Source organism: Caretta caretta, chromosome 2 (genome assembly GCF_965140235.1).
Source record: "Caretta caretta isolate rCarCar2 chromosome 2, rCarCar1.hap1, whole genome shotgun sequence".
In the NCBI taxonomy this organism is placed as follows: Eukaryota; Metazoa; Chordata; order Testudines; family Cheloniidae; genus Caretta; species Caretta caretta.
In genome coordinates this window covers 4,892,362-4,914,721 of record NC_134207.1, presented here as the reverse complement: position 1 = coordinate 4,914,721, position 22,360 = coordinate 4,892,362, and the positions used below count along the sequence as shown (strand labels likewise).

Below are 22,360 nucleotides of genomic sequence, written 5' to 3'. Positions count from 1 at the left end.
TGTTGGCTGCAGGTGCACACTGAGCAGAGGTCCTGGATGAGCTCTCTAAAGTGATATCCAGCCCCCTTTCAGGAGTTGATACCGGCTCGTTAGAACCCTGCAAAGTACAGGACTGGTGTGATGGGCTGCACCTGGCCCGGCGAGACCCCCCCACTGGAGGCCCCAGGGTCCTACCACATCCTGCCGCAGGAAAGGAGCCGTGAAGGTGGGTCCCACAGTCCCGACTGGAGAGGCTGTACAGAAGCAGCCAAACAGAGCCCAGCAGGCTCAGATAAACGGAGCTGCAGGGGCTGAGCCGGTCAGTTCGTGACCGCGTCCAGAGGGGCTAGGAAGGGTGGTTGTGCCTGGCCAAAGACACTCACGGAGAGACCCAGAGGATGGGTTCCAATGGTACTTGCAAGTTGCATTCAGCAGGGAGGAGGAAGATTTGAGAACTTCCGGCCTGAGGTCAGGGTGAGGAGAAAGAGGCGACATGGGAAAGGACCCAGGGAACAGCAGCAGAAAACTGAAGGAAGCAGTATGGGGCTGCTATTTACAGGATCCCTAGGTTGGGACCCGGAGTACTGGGCGGGCCCGGGTTCCCCCACCCACCACTGGCAAAGTGCCCTCAGCTGCAAGAAGTGGACAAGGAATGGGTTACCTAGGGAATCTCCATCCTTTAGAGGCTTTTAAGGCCCGGCTTGACAAAGCCCTGGCTGGGATGATTTGGTTGGGGATTGGTCCTGCTTTAGGGGGTTGGACTAGATGACCTCCTGAGGTCTCTTCCAACCCTAATCTTCTATGATTCTATGACAAAGCTTGGTGAGACGCCTGAGCGTTAAAAGGGCCCAGAGACCGGACTGAAGACCCTGGCAAGGGCTGACCTTGTGTTGAACTCTGTGATACCCTGGAAGGGAATTGAACTTGCTGACTGGAGAGCTGAGGCAGTGAGAACCTGGGCAGAGGAAGAGTATCCAAGGTCAGAGTCTCCCTGGGAGAAGTGCTCAGTTAAGGAGCCAAGAAGAACTCTGCAGGGCCCAGGAGTAGGGGCAAAGCACAGGGAACTTCAGCGAGCGGTGGACTGTGGGCGGGAGGGACTCCCAGGAAGGCAGCCCGGGCTCAGGTGCTCTGTAACAGGGCAGGGAAGGACTCAGAGTTAGCCCAGAAGGGGCCAAGAACTGAGCCCAGAAAGCAGGCTGAAGACTACGACAAAAGGAAGAGAAGAAACATTTGTCTGGATGTTTGTTTAGACTTTCAGCCGGGCTTTTATTTCCTCGGAAAGGGATCATCCATTTTAGCCTGTGTGACTTGTTCTGGAGGACTGATCTCTGGAAGACCGAGCCCCGGAAGACCCACCAAGTAAGGTCAGGGAGCGCCTGGGGCAGGAGAGATTGCAGCACCACACCCAGCCGCCAGGTATAGCTGTGATGCTTGCTGGTCTACAATTCCCTGGACCACCCTTACAGGCTTTTTTCCCCAGTATGGGTACACCAGACGGGTTCTCCACGCCGCAGGAGCAGTGGTTGGTTTTAAGGAGTGTGTGCATATTTTTGTTAGAAGCGCAGCTCCCTCAGAACTCTTGAGCAGACCACGTGGGCCTGGTGACTTCCTGGTTTTTAAACTTATAAATTTGCTCCAGCAAATTCTTTTTCTTCTGATACCTCGATCTCTAAAAGTCTCTCGTGTTTATTATCAGGAAAGAGCAAATCTGGGTAGATATCTCCCTCCACATCCTGATGCAAAGAAATAATTTAATTTCTCAGCTATGGCCTTATTTTTCTTAATTAGTCCCTTTGACCCCGACGATGCAATGGACCCACAGATTCTTTCACAGGCTTCCTGTTTTTGAAAACAGGAAGAATTGCATGTTTATTTCTACATCTTTAGCTATTAGCTCTTTGAAATCCATTTTTAAGCCTTCTGATTTCCCTCTAATACACCACGGTGCGTATTGACTTCGGTAGGGTCACATGTAGTTGAGCAGTTCTGATTCCGTCCAGGAGTGGGCGGTAGCGTGCACATAGACAAGATCCTTTTTTTAAACATTCGCTGGGATGTGGAGAGAGAGATCGCTTTAAATTACAAGTGTGATAATATTCTGCTCGTGTAGGATTTGGGAAGTTTTTCTTTGTTTTCTAAGGGAAGGAAGGGAGAGACCTTAAAGTTTGCACCACTTTTGTTCCTCCCAGCTCCAAATATACATCCCCTCCCCTGATCTTTCCATTATGGATTCCAGATAAATAAGTTATAAAAGGCCATTTCCTGTACCGAGAAATGTATAATTAATATTACCACTAGAGGGCATTCAAAACACCATGTGCACGTGTCGCATACTGGATTCCTACAGGACAAACGCAAACCCGGATTCCCTTTGTTAAAAATACCTTTGGAACAGATTACTCTTCAAGAGCTGCCTAGCAAGACTTTACACTAATTAAAAACAAACCCATACCTACATTGGGGCATTTCAGGAAACAGAAAATAGACTTGCAAGCCCTTCAGGGCAGGGACCCTGTATTCATGGTCGGTAAAGCACTTTGGGCGATATATTAAAAGCAGCTCTGAACACACAGTTATCAAATGTAGATGGCTAACGGTAGGCACGTAAATTCGTACTCAGGCACATTATTAATTATCATCTGCATTGCAGCCGTGCCTCGAACCCACAACCTAGATCACGACCCCGTTACACTGAGCCCTGCGCACACAGAGGAAGGCTATGTCTATACCACACACCACTTCCGGTGGCATGTAGGATACGTGCAGCTACACATGGCAGTGAAAAGCAGGCTGCATCCACACTGCACTGTGCAGGCATTCCCCACTGCTGAAGCCTGTCCCTGCTGCCAGAGGCTTTTTCTGCAGCAGGACACCACCCGGCTAAAAACAGGAGTGTAGACAGGAAGGCAGGGCTTGGGCCAGTAGTGTCTGTTCAGGCGTGTCTGTTCTTACTCAGCCATGCCTCACCATCCACAGAGCTACTTAAACCTATACCGGGGGGGGGGGCCACCCGAGTACATACTCTCCTACCTGCTGCTGAAAGAAGTGTGCCGGGTAGACGTAGCTTAAGAGCCAGTCCCTGCAACCTGAACAGAGGAAGGAAGTCATTCCAGGCACTTACCTTTGAACATTTTGGTCTCCACGTTTATCTTCCATTTTCATGTGTGGACTCTTCTTCCTTGTTCAGGATCACCCAACTGGACAAGATGCTAAAATATTGTACCACGACAATGGGTGAGGAAAAAGAAAAGGAGTACTTGTGGCACCTTAGAGACTAACCAATTTATTTGAGCATGAGCTTTCGTGAGCCACAGCTCACTTCATCAGATGTGTACCGTGGAAACTGCAGCAGACTTTATATACACACAGAGAATATGAAACAATACCTCCTCCCACCCCACTGTCCTGCTGGTAATAGCTTATCTAAAGTGATCAACAGGTGGGCCATTTCCAGCACAAATCCAGGTTTTCTCACCCTCCACCCCCCCACACAAATTCACTCTCCTGCTGGTGCTAGCCCATCCAAAGTGACAACTCTTTACATAGTCAAGTCGGGCTATTTCCTGCATAGATCCAGGTTTTCTCACTTCCCCCCCACCCCCATACACACACAAACTCACTCTCCTGCTGGTAATAGCTCATCTAAACTGACCACTCTCCAAGTTTAAATCCAAGTTAAACCAGAATATCTAGGGGGGGGGGGAATAGATTGGACATATAGATTATTATAAACAAATGGAACCATTACAGTGCTGCAAGCCCCAGCTGCTGGAGTCATGGGAATATGTGAGAGTTTCATTTTTTAGGGAAGGAAAAATTTGACTCAAGTGCTTCCTAAGGGTTTCAAAACAAGAAGGTAAATGAAAATAACTCAAAATCAAAATCTGAGTTTTTTAATGTCATGCTTTTTTAGTGAATACCATGATTTTGCAGGGCCAGGTTCATGATTGTTTAGTGTCTGGGGTTGCAAACAGTGCATTTATCTGTGTTTATTGTGTGCATAAAGCAACAATAAAATAAAAAGCTTTCCAGGAAAATTCCTTATTGGTTACTAAACTCAGCTGAGATTATTAAAACAGAAAGAATCTTACAAAAAAGCCCATTAGAGTTGTATTTTGTTCACCCTTTGTTCTTCACTCAGTATTAGGGTGACCAGACAGCAACTGTGAAAGATCAGGACATGGGGTTGGGGGTAATAGGCACCTATATAAGACAAAGCCCCAAATATCGGGACTGTCCCTATAAAATCGGGACATCTGGTCACCCTACTCAGTGTGGACAGAAAAGCTAGCCTGTCCAACTTCATGGTCAGTTTCTAGTCAGTTTCACATGACACCTAGGTCCAAGGGATGATCCAGGTTACAGGACAGCCAAAAGAAGGCTCAATTCTCGCCCCATCTACAAATAACTTAACTTACTCTCCAACAACCATTTTTTTAAAAAAGTCAAGAGGGTTTTATTCTTTAAAAACTGTTTAGGTGTCAAACTTTTGTTTTTATTTAGACTCCTTGAGAGTTTCCCTTGAAGGCTGACGAAAAAAACAAAACTTTTGACCAAATATCTTCTACCACCTGTATTTATTTTGTGGCCCCTTTTCTCCATAAACATCTTTCTTGAAGGGGTTGCCTATTTGCAGATTTACAACTTATTGGGTTAGTGCAGCAGAACTGGTCTTAATTGTAATTCTGTTTGATGCCCTCCTTGGACACAAAGTGGTGCGCTTTGCTAAACATTGGTTTGCATATAGTGAAAGAGAGAGAGAGAGACCTGCAGATTGCCACAGGTCTGTCTGAAAGCTGATGAAACAAACACCTCTCAAACCCACGATCAATCAATATCAAATTAACTCTGTTTTTCGACAGGCCACAAAGCGACATGTCTCACATGTGTCTGACAGTTTGTTTTTTAAGATATAAATAATGAGGGGCGGGGGGTAGGAGGCAGGCTGTGTGTGAGGGACGTGTAAAAATGATATCTAACCAAAAACAGAATTCAAAAAACTGGAGAAAATTTAAAAAAGTGTGTAGGGCAAAATACATAATCGAAACAGCATCTCAGGATTATATACACAACTACTTACTCGCTCATTGGCCAGCTCCTGGTCTCAGTTATGCTGGTTTAAACTCCACTGAAGCCAATGGACTTATACTCCAGAATTACACCAGAATAACTCAGTTCATAAGCAACCGCATCACCGTTAGTAGTTAAAAGAATTTTATAATGTACAATCAAACTTTGTTAGTGTTAATTCAGTCTTCTCTAGTTCACAAGTCCTATAATTCACGTACCCCAAACAGCCTCCTCTCCCTGCTTCTCGGCAACAATTTAATAGCCAAGTGTCGGAGGATGGTCTCATGTTACTAAGACATCATAGAATCATAGAATCATAGAATATAAGGGTTGGAAGGGACCCCAGAAGGTCATCTAGTCCAACCCCCTGCTCGAAGCAGGACCAATTCCCAGTTAAATCATCCCAGCCAGGGCTTTGTCAAGCCTGACCTTAAAAACCTCTAAGGAAGGAGATTCTACCACCTCCCTAGGTAACGCATTCCAGTGTTTCACCACCCTCATAGTGAAAAAGTTTTTCCTAATATCCAATCTAAACCTCCCCCACTGCAGCTTGAGACCATTACTCCTCGTTCTGTCATCTGATACCATTGAGAACAGTCTAGAGCCATCCTCTTTGGAACCCCCTTTCAGGTAGTTGAAAGCAGCTATCAAATCCCCCCTCATTCTTCTCTTCTGCAGGCTAAACAATCCCAGCTCCCTCAGCCTCTCCTCATAAGTCATGTGTTCCAGACCCCTAATCATTTTTGTTGCCCTTCGCTGGACTCTCTCCAATTTATCCACATCCTTCTTGAAGTGTGGGGCCCAAAACTGGACACAGTACTCCAGATGAGGCCTCACCAATGTCGAATAGAGGGGGACGATCACGTCATGCACATCATGACTTCTGCAAAATACACTGCCGTACATTCAGTAGTATAACTAGGGAATATTAGTTTCAATAATTAAAACGGAAGCTACACTTGGCATATGAATGAGCAAAGTGTATTTTGTGGCGCATCATCGATTGTTTTATCTTGGTTGTCCACTTATTTGTGAAATCTGGTTATCTACAATGATTTTTCTAATCATTCGTGCGCGATGACATGTTCTGCACACAGAGAACAATATATTTAGCGCACGCACATGACGCACCATCTCAGAGCATCACGGACATTTGAGACGGGAAAACTCAGTTTCGTCATCTAGTCAGATCCAATAGGAAAGGCTGGGTTGGTCTTGTGGTTGAAGTGCAGGAGTGGGAGTCGGAAGAGCTGGGTCTACTCCTCGCTGGATCACTGACCTACCTCCAGCCTGACCTTGGACGAGTCAGGTCACCTGTCCAAGTCCCCGCTTCCCTATGTGCAACCACCATTTAATTTCATACTAAAATCTAAGACCAGCCCAAAGGTGTCCACACCTCAGCATAGCTCTGAAAGCAGTTGTTTTAAACCAATAAACTGCAATACTCCCAACCAGAAAGTGAAACTGATTGTAAACCAGCGTGAAATTGACGTCACTGCTCTCCCTTATCCAAAGGCAGAGACCTGGAAAGGGCAGACACAGTGAAAAATAAAACTGAACGTTTACAGTCTTTTCCACTTCAATAATACAAGGTGATGCCCGTTACACAACGGAAACAATCCATTTATTCACAGTCTGGGGGTTAGATCCGTAGCTGGCGTGAGCGGGCATCACGGGATTGATTTCAGTGGAGCTATGTCCCTTTACACCAGCTGGGGATCTGGCCTGTGATTTTAAGCTGACAGTTGCCCTTTAAAATTGTTCTCCACACCTATGGTGAGGCTTAATGAAAGCTTGGAAAGCACTAGAAAAGCCTCCCATGGAAGAAGCCACGTTTGTCATCAGTCAGCCACAGGAGAGTTCCCTACGGCACTTTCTCCAGTGCTTCGTCCATCCTTGAAATGACCCAGCCACTGGGTTGAGTCTCTAAGGCCTGATCTCGCTCCCTTTGAAGCCAGGAGTTCAAAGCCCTAAGAAGCATCCTTCCGAGTTGCAGCCCGAGGGAGGATGAAAACAGGCTCGGCCTACACAACAGACTGATGCAAACAGGCAGGGAAAGCTGCAGAGCGCTCCTGTCGGCTGTAAAACGTCTTAGTCCTCCACACTGAATCCAACGTGTGGAGGGGCTACTGTCCTAGCCTCAATCCACACGAGTCCTCAGCTCATCAAGGGAGTGGGGCTGCCAGAGGGAAGGACTTATGGGGCCGCCCCATCTGGGCCCCAGGTGATTTTTGGCCAGTCCCTAAGAGACAGCATCAAGTTTAGAATAATTCCCCATGCCTGGCAGTCTCTCTCCAACAAAACCTCCAGGACTGGAGGAGCAGGGGGTAGGCTGCAGACCAAGAGCAAGGGTACTGGGCAGAGTTGGGGGAGCCCTGGGCTGGTATAGCAGGGGATGGTACAGGGTAGGCTCAAGAAGCCTTGGCAGAGTAAGGAGGGGAGCCCGGGGCTGGAAGGGAGGCAGGCTATGCTGGAAGAATTTGCACAGGCCCCGCCTGCGTGTGGCCCTCTAGCTCCCAGGTTCAGGGTGCCTTGTCAACAGGGCTGGCTCCAGCGTTTTTGCCACCCCAAGCAGCAAAAAAAAACAAAACAAAAAACCTTGCCGCCGAACACAGAGGTGGAGTGATGGTGCGGCTGCCGAATCGCCGCCGAGCGCCAAACACACTCTGAGGGAGCCGCTGCCAAACTCCCGCCGCCCCAGAGCCCGACCTCCTGCCGCCCCTTTACATTTGCCGCCCCAGGCACCTGCTTGGTTCGCTGGTGCCTGGAGCCGACCCTGCTTGTCAACGGTGCTCATTTTACTCTTCACCTGAGGCCAGAGGTACCCGGGTTCAGAGTGTCTCCTGCGTAACAAAAACTAATTACCCCCACACTAAATTTCCCCCTACTGTTACGCAAACCTTCTTGTCAACTGTTTGAAATGGGCCACTCTCATTACCACTACAAAAGTGATTCTTCCTCCCTTGGTATCCTACTGTTAACTGAATTGTCTCGTTAGCACTGACCCCACACTTGGTAAGGCAACTCCCATCTTGTCATGTACTGTGTACATAGACCTGCTACTGCATTGTCCACTCCATGCATCTGATGAAGTGGGTTTTAGCCCACAAAAGCTTACGCCTCAATAAATTGGTTAGTCTCTAAGGTGCCACAAGGACTCCTCGTTGTTCCTGCATTGAGCACGTCATGGCTGTGATGGTACTCCACCCTCTCCATAACAAGACAGAGACACATTCTCAGGGTCCAGGTCAGAGAGATGCCCCAACTCATTGCTCCGCCAACACCACTCACCTCTGCTCTACCTGCGCCCCGGCAGGCAGATGTGCAAAGCACAAGAACGCTGCAAACTCCAAAGTCCCCTAGGGCTCTTCCAAAGAGAAGCCCGAGATGAAGGGAAACCAGAGGGGCTACCACCCATTCCACACGACGGCTTCAATCGGGGGAAACTGAGATCCCCTTTGGCAGGGGTGACATTGCAGGCGATGCTGTTCCTGCACACTACCCCTGTGTGGACAGTGACGGGGGAGAGTGATTAGCTCGGGAAGTGGAGGGAGGTGAGGGAAGAGTTTGGGAAGGAGACACTGCCCAAGGAGGGATGAGGGGTTAGGTGGCAGGAGGCATGTGATCCAGGGCAATGAGGAAGGTCACAGCTACTCTTAGCCCTGCCAAAGGCATGGAAACTGCTACTATCCAGGGAGAGGGTTCCCTAGGGAACTTACAAGCCAGGAGCAAGGAGCCTGAAGGGCTCTGAAGGGCTTCTGCTCGCAGCCCCTCGCTCAGACCCAACCTGGGGAGAGCGACCTCATGGGAACGACACATGCCGGCCTGGAACCGTCGCTTGCTTGGGAATCAAACTCGGGGGCAGAGTCATTCACCTGCCCCATCCCCGCCCAAAGCAGATAAAGGCCCCAGGAGTGACCTGAACACTCGCCTTTCCGCTGGCGCTCACAGCCCAGGGGTCAACGCAGCCTCCATGAATGGTTTCTACAGCACCTTTCCGCCCGCAGCCCCGGGCCACCGGGGACCCGGGAAATGCAGCTGCCCTGCGTGCGGAATGCAGCAGCCAGGTGGCCAGCATGCTGAGTGGGAGAGGGGGCGGGAGGGGAAATCCAGGCCAGGACATGGGAAAGCCCTCGAACGCCCACACAGAGAGCCATGGATCTCCAGGACATTAGTTTTTAAAGTCTCATCTGACCAATCCAGGCAGTGGCGCTCCAAGGGTTAAGCGGAATGCTTCCCCTCCCCACCCCTAACGGGGCCCAGAATCCGCTCCCTGCATGGGGTGAGAGTGCGGAGAGCAGGATCCCAGCCTCACTTGTTCAGGCCAGAAGAATTCCCCCGGCGCGTCAGGACTCCGGCAGCTGCCAAAGGCTGTGCAACCTGCCAAGGAGGCTGCAAAACTCACCCACCCTGTCCCCCTCCCCGGAGGAGGGGGCGGGGGACACAGACAGCAGGAGAATTCTCTGCAAACTGGAGCGCAGCCTGCCCCGCCTTGGAGCTGAGCCAGGCCAGGATCTTGGCTGGCCCCTGTCGACAGCCAGGAGAGCTTAAAATAATATTGTTCCATTCCAAGAGCCGGGCTTGGGACTGGATTATTAAGGGGGCTATTTTCAACGGGGAGGCTGGCCAAACCCCCAGGAGCTGACTCGGGCAGGAATTAGAGAGGGAAGAAGGAAGCGAAGTGGCAGCGAGAGCTGGGTGCATGGCCAGGGAGAGGGAGAGGCTGGTAACTCACTGCAGACTGTTACACGACTGGACCACGGCAGGCTAGATCCACACGATCTATAGGGCAGGATAAATCACACTCCGTGGCCTGCACCAAGCTCCCAGGCAGCGTCACTCTGGGGAACCAGCGGCTGTTGGTGGATTAAGCAGGAGACGCACTCAAACCAATCCCCCTCTGCTCCGGGTGGACAGATGTGTGCGCGCCATCTCGCTAGCCGCTCTATAGATTGTGGGCATGTGTGTTTGAGGAGGGCAGGGAGCAGTAAATACAGGCCTTGGGGAGCAAGCTGAGACTGCACATACCATTGTGTGCCTGGAAAATCGCTCACATAGTTGGGGTGTTTTCAAGGACCATTTGCACAAGCAGTTTTGGGCATTGGGCACAAGGCCTTTTTTTACACATGGAAAACTTGGCAATAGATGGTGGGGGAGGGGGGCAAGAGAGAGAAGAGAAGAAAGCCTTAACGACCCAAGAGGCTTCTTCCAGCATATTGTCTGCGTGCAGGCATATAAAATACTGTACAATAGTTGGTCATAATATTGTACTAGGGAGAAAATGCTGAAGGGGGATGATCTTACACGCAAAATACACAACTAATATCAGGGGGCGGGGAAGCTCAGCAGATTTCAGCAAGGGGGTGGGGGGGAACTAGCACAATGCCTTTAATTGAGCGGGGGGGGGGGGGGCGTTGGAGAAGGCAGCGGAAGCCCTGCGTTTTTCTAACCCCAAAATGAGATTTACAACCCTTAAGAGAAGCATCCAGCGTGGTTTGTGACTTTCTAGCTTGTCTTGAGAGGGACAGACACACACACACACTTCATAGATGTGATTTCACCCTCCCCTCCATTTATTATTGACATTACACAGCCTAGGAAATAGGAATCTGCTGTCTACGAAGGAGAGAGAAATTGAAGAGGTGGATCTGAATCTGCCACCTGTAATGCTCTGACCCAACTCGGGCCAAAAGAATTTTTAGCTGAACTGTTCCACTTCCGGAGAAGGGGGGGCAGGGGAGGAAGTGGTCGCTATTCATTCTACTCGGTCATTTCTTGGCGTCACTCTGTGCATTGGGAGATTCAAACCTGTCAAACTGTCGTTTGCAATTTCAAATAAAAGACATTAAATAGTCTTGCGCCAGCCCCAAACCACCTCCCTGTGGTTAAAATCAACAAAACTGCAGAGACAGCAGAGGGATTTGAATTTTGGAAGCATCATGTTGCAGACACAACCGCTCTCCCCTTCGCCAAAGCATATCTGCACTCGGTTCATTAAACATTGCTTCATTTGCCGCGGGTCATGCCAGGGCTGAGCCCCGGCGCCTCTAGGCTTGGAAGTTCATAGTCCTAGCACCCTAGGCTTGGCAATTCATAGCCCCGGCCTCTCTGGGCTTGCCCTGTCAGTTATGAAAGTCAATAAATTGCTTGAGCCCCGGCACCTCTTTCATTACAAATTAAGCACTGTCATTAAGTCATTGGCATGGAAGCCCCTCTACATCTATGGGAAAGTCTCAGTTCCCACCCTAAGACTCCGGAGGAAACCGGCAACCCGAGAGACTTGCCCACTTGCTGAAGTTTAACGAGGAAAAAAGGGTGGCGTATGATTTCTTGATCCTGTATTATTCATTCGACAACATGGCACTTTGTAGCAAAGGCATCACGTTAACCCAGGGCTTAAACAGGGAGTGCTCAAGCTGCGTCAGCATTGACGGGTTCCGCTCGTCTATGCAAAACCAGGCAGTTGCTTGGGGTTTGGCTGACGCTTGTGATCAGTTTTGAATTGCATCCTGAAGGGTGCTTTCTCAGGCGAGGCCAGGGGACAGCCCGGGAGCGAGAGCGGGTTAGGGCTGGGCAAACTGGTTTGGAGAAAACAGAGCCGGGGCATTGCTTTAGCCACTGAAGACAAGACAAGACTAGAGCATAGGGCCCGCTCCCCAACTGCTAGAGAAGGGGAGAGGTGGAGAGGGGAGAGGTGGTGCCTAGCAGGCGTCCTTGAAGCTCCGTATGATTGAACCTGTCTGAGGCTGGCTCACCAGCAGCTATCAACAGCAAGGCAACTCCAACACAGCCCAGCGCTAACAACCCGACTCTTGCTACGGGGGTGGACTCGCCTCATGATTGGGATGCAAGGCCAGGGAGGAATCCACCGGGCACCCACCCTGCCCCACACATTGGACAGTTCACATTCACCGCCCTTTCCTTTTTTGGAGGCAAGTTTGAGGGACAACATCGGGAAAAAAATAAACCAGAGACCGAAAAGGCACAGCTGCTGCAAGGGGACTGGTCATCTCCCCTCACGCCTCCTCTCCCCTCCACCCGCACCAAGCCTGCCCCGGAAACTGTCAGGAACTCAGTCATGGGGGTCTTGGATACATGGACAAACCTCTCAGCCTCTCGGCCAAAAAAGGACTGCAACTTAAAGAGCAGCTTAGATACTGGGTGGGTGAAAACCAAGGGCTGTTTCTAGCAGAGAGTGGGGTTATTAGCCACTGGAACATGGTGGATTGTCAATCACCGACAAATTTTTAAATCAAGCTTGGCTGTTTTCCTCGAAGATCTGCTCCCAGTCATTCCTAGAGCAGTTCTCAGACTGTGTTACACAGGAGGTTGGACGACATGATCACCTTTGGCCTTGGAATCTAGGACTCGCTTTTGTCAACAACCTTCTTGGAAGTTGGGTGGGTCGGTAAAGTGGGGGGCAAGCCCCAGGGAACTGGTGTACCATGGCACCCCCTCTAGTGTCTCCAAGGGAGCTTCTCTGTAAAGCAGCTGAAAGGCAGATTGCACTGGGTGGGAGCTGAAACTTTCCCGTTCCATTTCACCAGGGAGCCAGGAGGCCTTGCTTCTATTCCTGGTTGACCACCGACTTGCCATGTTGCCTTAGACAACTCACTTCACCTTCTCTTGCCTCTGTTTCACTGTCTGTAAAATGGGGCAGCGGTGGGTACCCGCCCGTGTAGTGATCTGAAATCTAGGGGTGGAAACTGCTAAAAATTATTAGACACATTCCCTCCACCACCACCACCCAGCAGAACTGCAAGAATCAGACCCCCCCAAAAGGCTTCTGCGTTAGTTGGGTGCTGGTGAATAGACAGGCATCAACATAGGGGCAGAAACATTTCAGCCCTGACCCGCTGGTTCCCAGAGTCTGAAGCAGGAGGCCAGTGCCCATTCCCCAGCCCTGAGAGCTCAGACCATGCACAAACAAGGCCCAGAATGGAGAAATCATTGGGTATTTCTCAAATATCTCGGGCTGCTTGGGAAATGCAACTCGGCTCAGCTCTGCTCTCATCAAAATCAATGGCAAAACTCTCACTGATTTCAACAGGAGCAGAATTGGGCCCACTCCCACAGATTATTTTGTCAGGGCGCTGAGAAAAAGCAGCAGCAATCAAGCCGGCTGAGTGACGATGGGCGCACTCAGAGCTAGGAAGCCTAATCATGAGCTAAAATCCAGGAGTTTCTGCCCTGCAAATGAACGTAGTTTGTATTGCACAGGGCTGCCCTGTATCCCGGTGTGGCCGGCAAGCCGGATTTCTGACCTGACTCGACGCAGTTCCTATTTCACTGTGCCTTGTCCCGATTTGCTCCATTCCCTCGAGCTTTATTCCTGTTTTCCTCATGGACGGTTTGGCCACAAATTACTCAGGTCGAAAACAAAGCAAGTGAACACAGGGGCACTCCAGAGGAGAGCTAAAAAGATTCAAACACAGAGGAAGAGGGAACACAACTCTCAAGGACAAGGGGGCACAGATTTTGCCCCTTACTAAGAAGAAATAAATAGAGCGCACAAATATACAGAGAGAGACGGGGTGGAAAATGCCACGGTTTATGTAACTGCCTCTCTTTTGTGTGCCAGTAACGAGGCAGGAACTGTTCACACTCCCCATGCCATGTGCCAGGCAGAGCTGGACTCTGAAAATTAAACCGGAAGATTTCAGTAGACTAGCGTACCAGTCCGCTCGGCGTGTGTCTATAAATATATGGGGCATATACACACATATATAGTCAAGTTGTGTCGCTACCGTGCTCTGCGTAGGCATGACCCACACCGACGCTGCGTCTGGATCAGACCTCGCGTTTCAGACCTCGCTTTTCTCCAAAACCCCGTTCTCCGAAATGAGGCCACATCGCCTTACACAAATCCTTTACATTCCCCCCCAGCACTCCACTGAGATCTATTAACTTCACATCCCGCAGTTCCATTGCGATAGCCCTCAGCTTGCCAGAATATACGGCCGCCAACCGCTGTTTGAGCTGGTCAGAGCTTCCACTACAGCAGGGAGACTGGCACCAATGTCCATCGGACTTGGGGGCACGGAAAAGGGACTGGTCACACTTTAACCCAAAAGGTACAATGGATTCACTGTGTAAGTCAAGATCTCTGCTCACTCAGACTCTAAGGGCTCGTGGTTTCATTTGATGATCTGGGAAGCCTGGCTCAGAGCATGGCCGCAAGCTCAGCCCAGAAATGAAGCACAAGCAAGAGTGGATTGAACTGTATTCAATTGTATTTGGCCTTTTATTCTGCAACTGTGGGCCACGCACTTGAGCGGGGGTGGGATGGGTGCGTGAAGATAGTCATGCTAATACTTAATTGCATGTCACAGAGGGGAGAAATATTTGCCGATAGATATCAAGCTAAAGAACAGCCAAAAAGCAACCCAACTATTCCTTCTGCCAAAGAAGTAGTCACGGTTCCTGGGCCTATCAAAGCACAAGATATCTCACTCAATAAGCAACGAGACTAAGTGACTATTGACTGGTCTGTAGGCAGCTGAACGACTGGTACTCTGGATTGTAATGGGGAATCCATGGAGTTAATTAATGCATGAATATCATATGCACACACGCACCCACAGAAAAATTGCCCAATGTGAAGTTAACTGATCTCAGTGGAGTGCAAAGGGGCAAGTGTAAATGATTCACGTAGGACCATGTACACAAACACACACACGAACAAACGGGACACAATCCAAACAGAGGGTCAGATCCACAATGGAGCCATGCTAATTTACACCAGAAGATGATCTATCCCAGAGACAGGCAGTATTACAAGACCCTTCTTTGTGGGTGCGAAAACTTTCCTGGCCTTTGTTTTTAGAGAGACACTTTTAAAGTCCTATCTACTCCAATCAGACTGCTGTCATGCAGCTTCATTTTCAGTCACTTGCCTAAAGAGTTATTGCTTTCGAGCTAATGAGTTTCAAGTCATTATGGTGGAGGGCGGGGGAGGCCCCTCTCCTAGGGTGGAACCCCTTTCCCTCACCAACTTTTCCGCTCTCCTTATTTAGTAACACCCACTGGCTTGGGCCGGGACTGCCGTCTGAAAAATGCAGAGGTGGGGGTTAAGGGTGGGAAGATGTAGGGGAATTAAGAGGAATGTCTACTGCAGGGGCTTGGGACCCAGCACAGACTAAGTAAACGCTGGGGATCTGACAACCCGTAGTCACCGTCTCACAATTAAATGGGGAAATTAAACTAGAATTGAATAAAAACTAAAAAAGGCTTTGGGGGCCACCACCAGGGAAGGGCCCTGAAACAAAACAAAACGAAACAACAACAGGTGGAGCAGCAAGTGGTGCAATTTACAAGATGAAATTCAGTGATAAAAGATGGCATCCGTTCCCTTGCTTTAAAAGAAGGGGCGCCAGTCTCCTTCCCAAAAGGCTTCCTCATTGTTAACACTTGTGGTCGTTCATCAAATCCGAATGACTGACCCAAGTCCAGCACAAATTAACCCTACCCAGGCCCTGCCCGTTGGAGAGAAACTGCGCCGTTAACAGTGTCCAAATCCCCGTGGGGTGTGGGGAAAAGGAAATTGGGGTTACCCGTGGGGGGGAGTCAGCGTGGAACCACATGGTGAAAAGACACCAAGAAGAGAGGAAAAAAAACCTGGGCTGGACTGACTGACGCACGCGCTTCCCCCCCCATCTTTGCCAGCAATCCTCGCGTGCTCAACCTGCAAAGGCAGGTTTTGCAGAAATCTTACATTTCATAGACAGCATCTTTCTATGTGTTCAGGGCCCAATCCTGCTTCCACTGAAGTCAATAGCAAAATTCCCCAGGATGTCAGAGCAGAATCAGGATCAGGCCCTCATCTATTGGTCCTGCTTTGAGCAGGGGGTTGGATTAGATGACCTCCTGAGGTCTCTTCCAACCCTAACCTTCTATGATCTATACAGCATATGGATCTCTCTCTCTCTCTGGATATTAAACCTCTGGATTTCGAGATTCCAATCTAGTCCGTAGCGGACACACAACTCTCTCTCTCACACACACACACACGGCGCCTGCAAGTCCACAAAAAAAAAAAAAAAAAGTGTTTTGAGAAGTCAGGAATCTCACCCAACTGTTCATGTCATGAGGCAACGAATATCTGCCTAAAAAGGAGCTGAACGATTCGGGGAGAGAAATGCCCACAATTATTTAGGACAGTGGGAGGGGATCAAACCAGAAGGAAAATTAACAAGGGGAGAAATTTAGGCTGAGTATTCAGAGAGACTCCCGGACAGTGAAATCTATCCAGCTGTACGATATAGTCTGTCAGGGACAATGTGGATGCCCCCTCGCTTGGGACAGATAAACTAGGCTGGACAAAGCAGTAGGGAAAAGAAAGAACAATACAGACCAAGCCTGTCCTGGCCAAGAGAATGAACTGGATGAGCTAATTGGTCTTTTCCATCTTTAACTTCTGTAACTGATCTATAAAAGCTGCCAGGCAGGCAGCTGCAGAATCACCCTCCATCCTCAGTCCCAGCGTCGCACCGATTGCCATTTCCCCCTCCCATTAAATAAAACGGGTGCGGTGCCTAACAGATGCCCAGTGTCCATCTCAGCTCCCTTCAAGCAAAAAACCCTCCTTCCTCCGGGCCAAGGAGACGCTCCTCGGAGAACGGCTTTCCGACCCTGCACCCTGAAATGGTACCAAAGCCTCCAGCCAGCAATCCATTTTGCATCTGCGAAGTGAGAGCAGCACAAAGTCTAAAGCAAGCCCAGCAGACCCAGAGAAATGGGGGGGGGGGGATTCAAAATCAGACTCTGAAAAAGAGGGTGGGCGGGGGGAGTTTGTGCCAAAGTAGAAGCCTTCTGGTTTATTTTTTAAAATATTTGAAACACTCATTTTTCCCATTTGTTGAGCGCACACAAACCCAAAAAAAAAAAAAAAAACACAACAAAAAAAACCCAATTAGTGCTAGGATTTTAATTGGCACCCAAAAGATTCCCTCCCGTGAGGATCGCCACCACAGGCATGTTTAACAGACAAATTAAATCCACTCGATTTCTAGTCATTTTAAAGTCACTTAAAGCCATTCGCTGCTTATTCTTCTATTTTTAAATTGCAGTTTAAAATATTACTTTGGGGAGAATTTTGTTTTTAGATTAAAAATTCTTAAACAATATCCAAAAGGGGAAAATAAAACCATTTACTGCCATTTAAAATAAAAGGCACTCAGTGGACTGATTTGGGCATGAGAGAGACACAGCATTAAGCGCTATTGAGAGCATTCATTTGGTGTGGAAATAATTATTTGTTTAAAAAGAAAATGATTTCACTGGTAAGTGCGGAAAAAATGCTCCAATTTCTGATCAAATCCTTTATCGTTCTAAATCCCAGCACTCTGAAAATTAAAATGGAGATCTAAAACATGCACTTAAAAATGCTCAATTTAATAGTCCTTTTTAAATAAAACATATCCCATATATTGAATGATTCAGATAAAGTGTTTCTAATGAAAAAGAAAAGAGTAAAACCACCACTTAATTCCAAGGAATCTCTCTCAAAATTTAAATTGTCAGCATTTAAACAAAAAAATAAATCAGACTAATAAATGGTGAGGTTTTAATATTATTTCAAACCAAATCTTTGGAAATGAAAAAGTACCAGAAATAGCACTAAAATATTGTCGTTTTTCCCCCTATAGATGAAAACTTGGGAAGAAAAATTATGAGCCTAAAAGTATTTTTTTACCATTAATATCTTGCTGCTCCAGTCACCCAAACTGTATTTTTAAAGTGCTGTCCTTTAAACTAGAAAGCTCAGCATCACCCAGAAGAAGAAGAAGAAGAAGAAGAAGAAAGTGCATCTTCAAAAATGGACAAAATATTGATGTTTAAAAAAAAAAAACCTGAAAATGTTTACCATGCTTTCCAAAGAGATCAATTTTTATGCTAATTTCTTACACTGGAAAACGAATTTTTAAAGTGGGAGTTTACACAGTTTCATCTAGAGCCCACCAAAACAAAGTTAAAATAATTTCCTAACTATTCATTCACTCCAGGGATTGCAGTTGCATATATTTCCCTGCCTTTGTATTTAAACTCAAACTCACATTTGGATTAATCCATCACCTTGCATTCTGGTACACAAAGCAAAGAAACGAGTGTGCTTTAATTTCCCCCAAACATCTAATCCAAAAGAGACAATCACCACGGTCACCAGTGCAAAAATTTAAAATGGATTTCCCCTCCCTACAAAAACTAGGAAGGCAAAAAAAAGATAGGTATGTCTAAAGAGATTTATTTTTCGTTCGTCTGTAGCCAAGGAAAGCTAAAATGAGTTTTTGCATTGATGCCTGAACACAAAGGAAACACAATTCAAAGAACAAACAAAAACAAAACAAACAAACAAGATATAGGTGGTTTTGAGGTTGCAACAGCCCACATGGCTCAACAGCAGTTCATATAAAAAGACTTAACTGAAGCTGTAGATGAATATACGTTCTATCTTGATGCAACAGAGTTAAAACCATCAGAAACTGAAACAAACTGGTTATTTAAAATGCTTCGCACAAGCAGCACCTAAAACGTACCAGTTCCCAAAGTTCACACGTGGTTTGTTTGTCTTTAAGACTTTTAGTTTTCCCTAAGATTTCCTTTTTTTAAATAAGCAACTTGTTAAAAACCCCCAAACTGCTATGTATATTTTGTTTTACTTTCACACAAAGCATAAATTGCAAGATTAGGTGCATTTTCTTTTCTCTTTTAAAATCATCAAGGTTAAAATAATATGGTTTCCCAGGGGTTAATAAATAAATCTGGTGCATAGTGATACAGCAGCCAACTGATTGCAGTCCATATATTACTATATTGCCTTTCAGGTCATCTTAGAATGTTACCTTTTTCCCCCCCAATTATTTTTAACAGCATAGATCATTTTAAATCTCTATAAAACAACAGCATTATTTAATCCAATTGATTCCTGTATATAGTGCATTCGGCTTTTTCAACATAATTAAATTAATCAATTCTTATATTATTTGCATGCTATTACATACAAACTTTCGTTAAGACTTGTGATTTTTTTAAGCTTTTTTTCTTAAATCACCAAGCAAAATATAGTCTCAGAGAGAAAAACAAAGGCAAAAAACTAACTAAATTCTACATATGTACAAGTGGACACCTTTAAATAAGTTAAGTTTGGCTCAGGTTTCCTTTTTAAAACAACAACAAGAATTATTAGTAAGAAAAGGAGATAAAAAGCAGGTAAACTCAACTCTTTTTTTTGGAGTCTGAAGTCCCAAGATATATATTCCAGTCCCTTTTGTGAGTGTTTTGCTGCACTGTTCCACTGAGAGAGAAAACATCACTTTGCAAACATTTTAAGACTATTTGTTATTTAAGATGCACCCAACAAGAGTGCTGCAAACTAAAAACTGACCGTTGGGGGGGGGGGGGGGAAACAAAAACAAAAAATATTACCAAGAGGGGGAAAAAACTGGATCATGCTTTTTCTTCATCTGTTCTAGTAGAAAAGAAGGGGAGATTATTGAAATACCATACATGTCCTGCATGCAGGATTGCTTAAAAAGTCTTCTAAGAACCACAGTTAAGTTGCACAGTTCCTTGGACGCCGCTTTATTAATTAGTATGATTATTAAGAGTATATAGGAGGATTTCGTTACGATGCACTTTTTCTCCCAAAACGATTTTGGTTGGTTACCCAGTTTTCCAGGAGGCGGGGGGAAAAATGCAGGTTTGCTCATTATTTCCTTCTTCCCTGTTGCTTCGAGTCTTTCACTGTTCAGTTTGTCTTTCCCTCCAGCCAAAGCTTGGTCTGGTCTGGTCGGGCTTTGTTTTTGTTTTTGTTTTTTAAAGTTTGTGCGATCACAAGGTTAAGACTCAGGAGTGAGCGTGTGAGCATGTCTGGAGGCGGCTGTCACCTTGCTGCCTCGCCTCTCCCGGTCCCAGCTCGGGCTCTCTTGCCCGGGGACGTACAAAGGCAGGAGGATGCGCTGGGGGAACGGGCAGGACCCCGGGGCGCGGCTGGAACGGAGGCGAGCTGGCCGCAGGGCTGGGGCTCTCGTGGGCAGCCCAGGCGGGGGAGGGAGGGAAGGAAGGAAGGAGACGCAAGCGGGGGCGCTGGGGGGACGGGGACCTTGCCCCGCACTGGGAGGGGGGGCGCCCGCTTGGTGAGTTGGTTTGCAGCCCGGAGACGCACACAAAAACAGGAGTCTATGTACAGCAGCCGGCCCCTCTAGGTACACGGAGTCCCGGGGGCAGTGGGGAGGCCGAGCACCCCCCCCCCCCACACACACACCCCCCACTTTCCCCGTTCACATGAAGAACTCGGCCGAGGCTTTGGGGGGAGCCTGCGGGGGCGGCTCCCGGGGGAAGCCGCGGCCGGCCAGCTTCTCGTACTTCTCTTTGTACAGGTCCCGCTCCTTGGCCAGCCGGGAGACCTCCTGCTTGAGCTGCTCCACCTGGCCCTGCAGCTGGGACTTCTCGTTCTCCAGGATGTGCCGCTGCTGGACCCGCTTGTAGCGGCAGGACTGGGCGTAGCCCCGGTTCTTCAGCGTGCGCCGCTTCTGCTTGAGGCGGATCACCTCCTCCTTGCTGAAGCCCCGCAGCTGGCGGTTCAGCTCCCGCACCGACATGCTGACCAGCTGCTCGTCCGAGAAGCGCTCCTCCAGCCGCAGGAGGTGGTGCGGGGGGCCCGCGTGGTGGTGGTGGTGGTGGTGCGGGGGGCCCGCGTGGTGGTGGTGGTGGTGGTGGTGGTGCGGGGGGCCCGCGTGGTGGTGCCCGGCCGGGGCCGCCTCCTCGCCGGGGAAGCCCGGGCCGCGGAAGCCCTCGTAGCCGTGCAGCGGGTGCGGGCTGCCGATCAGCGCCTCCACCGCGTCCTCCGGGGTGAGGTTCAGCGCCTCCGGGTTGAGCGGGGGCTGGTAGCCCGCCATCCAGTAGAGATCCTCCAGCGGCGCCTTGCCGGCGCTGCCCGGGTGCGGCGCGGCGCCGGGGCCCGCCGGGCCGCCGGGGCTGGGCGCGCAGAAGCTGGGCGAGGACGGCACCGAGGAGCAAGGGGTGCTGAGGGGGGTGGAGGAGAGCGAGCCCGGGGGGAGGCGGTGGCAGAAGCGCTCGGCCTCGGGCGGCTCCTTCTTCACCTCGAACTTCATCAGGTCGAAGTCGTTGACGTACTCGATGGCCAGCGGGCTGGTGGGCAGCTCGCCGCTCATGGCCAGCTCGGAGGCCATCTCAGTCCATGCACCGGCGGCGCGGGGCTGGCCCTGCCCGGCGGGGGGCTCGGCTGCGCCCGCCCGAGGCGCCCCGGATCTCCCCGCCTGCGACCCTGGGAGCCCCTCGCCCCCGGCTTGAGCCTGGGCCGGGTGAATCAAGAGGTCGTTCGGGGCAGTTCAGAGCCTCAGCCAAGGCGCCGCGGGGAGAGTCGCAGCCGGCGCATGGGGGGCCGCGGGGAGCACGGGCCGGACACGGGCCGGGGGGCGTCTTCAGAGGCAAGTTGCGCTGCCCCAGAATCCGGATCGGAGGGGCGCGGGCGGGCCGCTGCGGCCCCTGGTCCCCGCCCGCTGGGTCTTGCCCAGACTTGGCTGCGCCCGCCTCTCTCTCTGTCTCTCTTCTCGCCCCCGGCTTTGCTCGGCGGACGGCCGGCTGCCAGCGGCAAAGAGCCCCCCGAACTCTGCTCTGCAACCCCCCCGCCCCCGGGCTCCGCTGGCGCCCTCCCCCCGAGGCTGACGGCTCAGTGCAATGCCCCCCCCCCCCCCGGCCACAACGCTGGGCAATGGCCACAGAGGGTCCCTCCGCCTGTGGCCCCTGCCCCCCACACTCAGCTGCAGCAGCTCCCGCGACCGCCGGCCCGTCTCCCGCTTCGCAAGCACTGAGGTGCTGAATGGGGCACTCCGCCTTTTATCGGGAGCAATGCCTGGCCCCGCCTCCCCGGGCGGGGGCAGCCGCCTCCCCACCTATAACAGCCAGTGCAATTTGCCTATCCCTATAGCAACCCTGGGGCCAGCTGTCAATCTGCTGCGGGAACAGCTGTAAGGGCGGGGGGGGGGGGGGGGGGGGGGGCAGGGACAAGGTCCCTCCAGTGGCCATGAACGGGAGTAGCATAAATAGAGCAAGGAATCTACTCTCGTGTAAAAAGAACAGGAGGACTTGGGGCACCTTAGAGACTCACCAATTTATTTGAGCATGAGCTACAGCTCACTACAGCTGTGACTTTAAAACTACTCTAGTGTAAGTGGCTGCTGCCCAAACCACCCCCCCCCCCCCACCCTTTACTTCTCACAGCAAATCCAGAGCCCAGGGCTCATTGCACAAGAAGATTCTCTGAACAATTAGTTTAGCCTTAAATGTATGC

General features: G+C 49.7%; 1 protein-coding gene across 1 annotated transcript; it reads right to left on the bottom strand.

Moving 5' to 3' along the window:
• Positions 1 to 18,271: 18,271 nt before the first annotated feature.
• On the bottom strand, positions 18,272 to 21,689 carry MAFA (MAF bZIP transcription factor A). Its single transcript, XM_048841820.2, has one exon. The coding sequence runs from the start codon at positions 21,237 to 21,239 to the stop codon at positions 20,328 to 20,330; it is 912 nt and encodes a 303-aa protein (XP_048697777.2). The 5' UTR covers positions 21,240 to 21,689; the 3' UTR covers positions 18,272 to 20,327.
• Between the last annotated feature and the right edge of the window lie 671 nt (positions 21,690 to 22,360).

Coding starts and splice junctions, on each gene's coding strand:
- MAFA (XM_048841820.2), bottom strand. CDS start 21,239: ATGGCCTCCGAGCTGGCCATGAGCGGCGAGCTGCCCACCAGCCCGCTG.